This window comes from Vollenhovia emeryi, unplaced genomic scaffold (assembly GCF_000949405.1).
Source record: "Vollenhovia emeryi isolate VEMERY1.0 unplaced genomic scaffold, V.emery_V1.0 DF940827.1, whole genome shotgun sequence".
Taxonomy (NCBI): Eukaryota; Metazoa; Arthropoda; class Insecta; order Hymenoptera; family Formicidae; genus Vollenhovia; species Vollenhovia emeryi.
This window is the reverse complement of record NW_011965539.1, coordinates 1-2,701: the sequence shown is the minus strand read 5'-3', so window position 1 is coordinate 2,701 and position 2,701 is coordinate 1. Positions and strand designations below refer to the sequence as shown.

Genomic DNA, 2,701 nt, shown 5'->3' with positions numbered 1-2,701 from the left:
TGAAAGAGAACCCATCAGTAGGCAAGGTTCGATTCAAGGCCAGACTGTGCGCGAAAGGCTTTTCACAAAAGGCCGGAACCGATTTCGAAGAAATATTTTCACCAGTCGTCAGATATGACTCGGTGAGAATGCTAATGGCAATTGCTGCAACTGAAGATTTAGAAATCGGACAATTCGATGTAAAAACCGCCTTTCTACACGGAAAACTGGAAGAAGATATATACATGCAAACACCCGAAGGAATCATACTTGATGAAAACAAGGTCTGCAAATTGAACCGACCTCTATACGGTCTGAAGCAAGCAGCCAGATGCTGGAATCAAAGATTCAAGGATGTCTTAGAAGAGATTAACTTCAAAGCCAGCGAGGGAGATCAATGCGTATTCTACGGCGTTTTTAATAAAGAAAAGGTTTACATCGCACTGTACGTAGACGATGGACTTATATTTGCATCCTCAAAGGAAACATTGGCTTATATATTCAGCGCTCTTCGCGAGAAATTCGAAATAACCGAAGGAAAGGCCGAAATCTTCGTTGGAATGGAGATCAAGCGCAACCGTGAAAAAAGGACCATTTTTATCCATCAGAAATCTTACATTGACCGCATAATAGCGTACTTTGGCATGGACCAAGCTAAGCCTGTCTCAATCCCAGCCGATCCTCATGCAACGATATATACAAGAAACAACGACAATACACCATGGAATCAAATCCCGTATCGAGAAGCGATAGGATCATTATTATTTATAGCGACAGTCTCAAGGCCCGATATCTCTTACGCCGTCGGTCTCATGAGTCGATTTCTTAACAATTATAACCTATCCCATTGGCACGCTGTACAAAGAATTTTCAAATATTTGATAAGTACTAGAGACTACGGGATCTTGTATCAAGGAAACAACGCGAAGCATAGCAACCTGGTCGGATATTCAGATTCCGACTTCGCCTCTGACTTAGATAGTAGACGGTCCACTAGCGGTTACATGTTCATGCTAGCGAATGGACCTGTAACCTGGAAATCAAAGCGTCAAGACACCGTGAGTCTCAGTACTACCGAAGCGGAATATATCGCAGCCAGTCTAGCATGTAAGGAAATATTATAGTTAAGAAAATTAATGGTGGACATTGGACATCGATGGTCTTATCCAACAAATTTAAGTTATACGTCGACAACCAAAGCGCGATAAAATTGGTTAAAAACCAAGAGTTCCACAGTAGGACTAAGCACATCGATGTTCAATATCATTTTATCCGCGAGAAATATGAAAATAAAATAGTAAGTGTTCTATATATTCCCAGTGAAGATCAGTTGGCCGATGCGTTTACAAAACCTCTGCCACGCGTTCAGTTTGAAAAACTAAGGTCCAAGATGGGCATCACCAGTTCTGAGAATGCATAGACACTTTCAAGAGCATAAGTTTCTCGTTATATGTTCACGAACAGAAATCACCGAAAACGTTCAAAGGGTGAGAATGTTGGAATACGGCAATTTAATAGAAATAACATTATTCCGTTTACGTTTCTTTTCACATGTTCTGATATTATTTATGTTCCGCGGGTTACCGACGTATTCCACGCCCTCTAAAGCCAATCGCGTCACGGCGCTCTAAAGGTGGCGCTCGCAATACTTCCGCCGGCGGAGGAAGACTTCCGTCTTCTTCCCAGTCGTGGTCGCTCTGTGTGTATGTCTACCACCGTATGACTCGCTCTCACGTATCAAGACTAGTTTTGTTTTGTACCACGTTTTACAAGCCATTATAATAAATTGTGCTTGCTCACGTCGGACTTCGTTCGCTATCCACGAAAACCTCAATACATACATATATATTTATATGATATATGAAATAAAATATCAATATCAAATAATATATCAATAATTAGTATTATTTGTTCAGGTAATACAAAATTATTTCTCAATGTTAATTACTCTTCTGTTTTGCTGTATAAGATTTCTTATAAAAATCATAAAATAAATAAAGAAATATAAATATATTTACAGTAAAGAGTGACACTACTCCTCTTGGCACTTCGCAAGTGAGAAACTGCAGTAGAAAATACAAGAAGCACAAAAATTGTACCTAAAATTTCACAAATGAGTAAAGATATTAGAAACAAAATATTACAAACTTGTAATGGGCTATGTAGATGCATATTGAAGAAAAATACGTTTTAGATTAAAAGTGACGAGAATGTCACCTGAGTAATTTAATTACAAAATATTGTATTGATACTTGCCATCTGTAGGGTAGTTATAAATGGTTTAATGGGAGACATCATCCGTTGGAGATTCGGACTCCATGCAGAGATGAAATAGTACATGTACATGATTACATGCACAATATTATTGACTATTAAGACATACGAAGTTCTTACGTCCATAAAGTATTTCATATTAATCCACAGAAATGTTACATTAGATATATGATGATACACGTGCAAAACAGAGACTTGGTTTTGTTTCTTCCTCAGCACAAATATGCACGTTTCGATGTAATCAAATATTTTCAATAAGAGTCCATACCATACCGATATATGCCACTGAAATATAAATTTTATATATATACATACATATATATATATATATATATACATATATACAGGGTGTCAGACTCGTTTGTAGCCAAAATAAAAATTACGGTATATTGGGTTAATCTGAGAAGAAGAAACGTCGCTCGTCACTCGATGCGTGACTCCACCTCTC

At 37.8% G+C, this 2,701-nt stretch overlaps 1 protein-coding gene across 2 annotated transcripts; it reads right to left on the bottom strand.

The window, feature by feature from the left end:
* Nucleotides 1-1,467: 1,467 nt before the first annotated feature.
* Nucleotides 1,468-2,539, bottom strand: LOC105555718 (elongation of very long chain fatty acids protein AAEL008004-like). Of its 2 annotated transcripts, XM_012002758.1 has the most exons (3): nt 2,236-2,539; nt 1,998-2,078; nt 1,468-1,808 (listed from the first exon to the last, which is right to left on the bottom strand). In XM_012002758.1, the coding sequence occupies exons 1-3, from the start codon at nt 2,389-2,391 to the stop codon at nt 1,776-1,778; spliced, it is 270 nt and encodes an 89-aa protein (XP_011858148.1). In that variant the 5' UTR covers nt 2,392-2,539; the 3' UTR covers nt 1,468-1,775. The 2 variants fall into 2 exon arrangements, with proteins under 2 accessions (XP_011858148.1, XP_011858147.1); XM_012002757.1 differs by lacking the exon at nt 1,468-1,808 and having other exon boundaries at nt 1,866-2,078.
* Nucleotides 2,540-2,701: the final 162 nt, after the last annotated feature.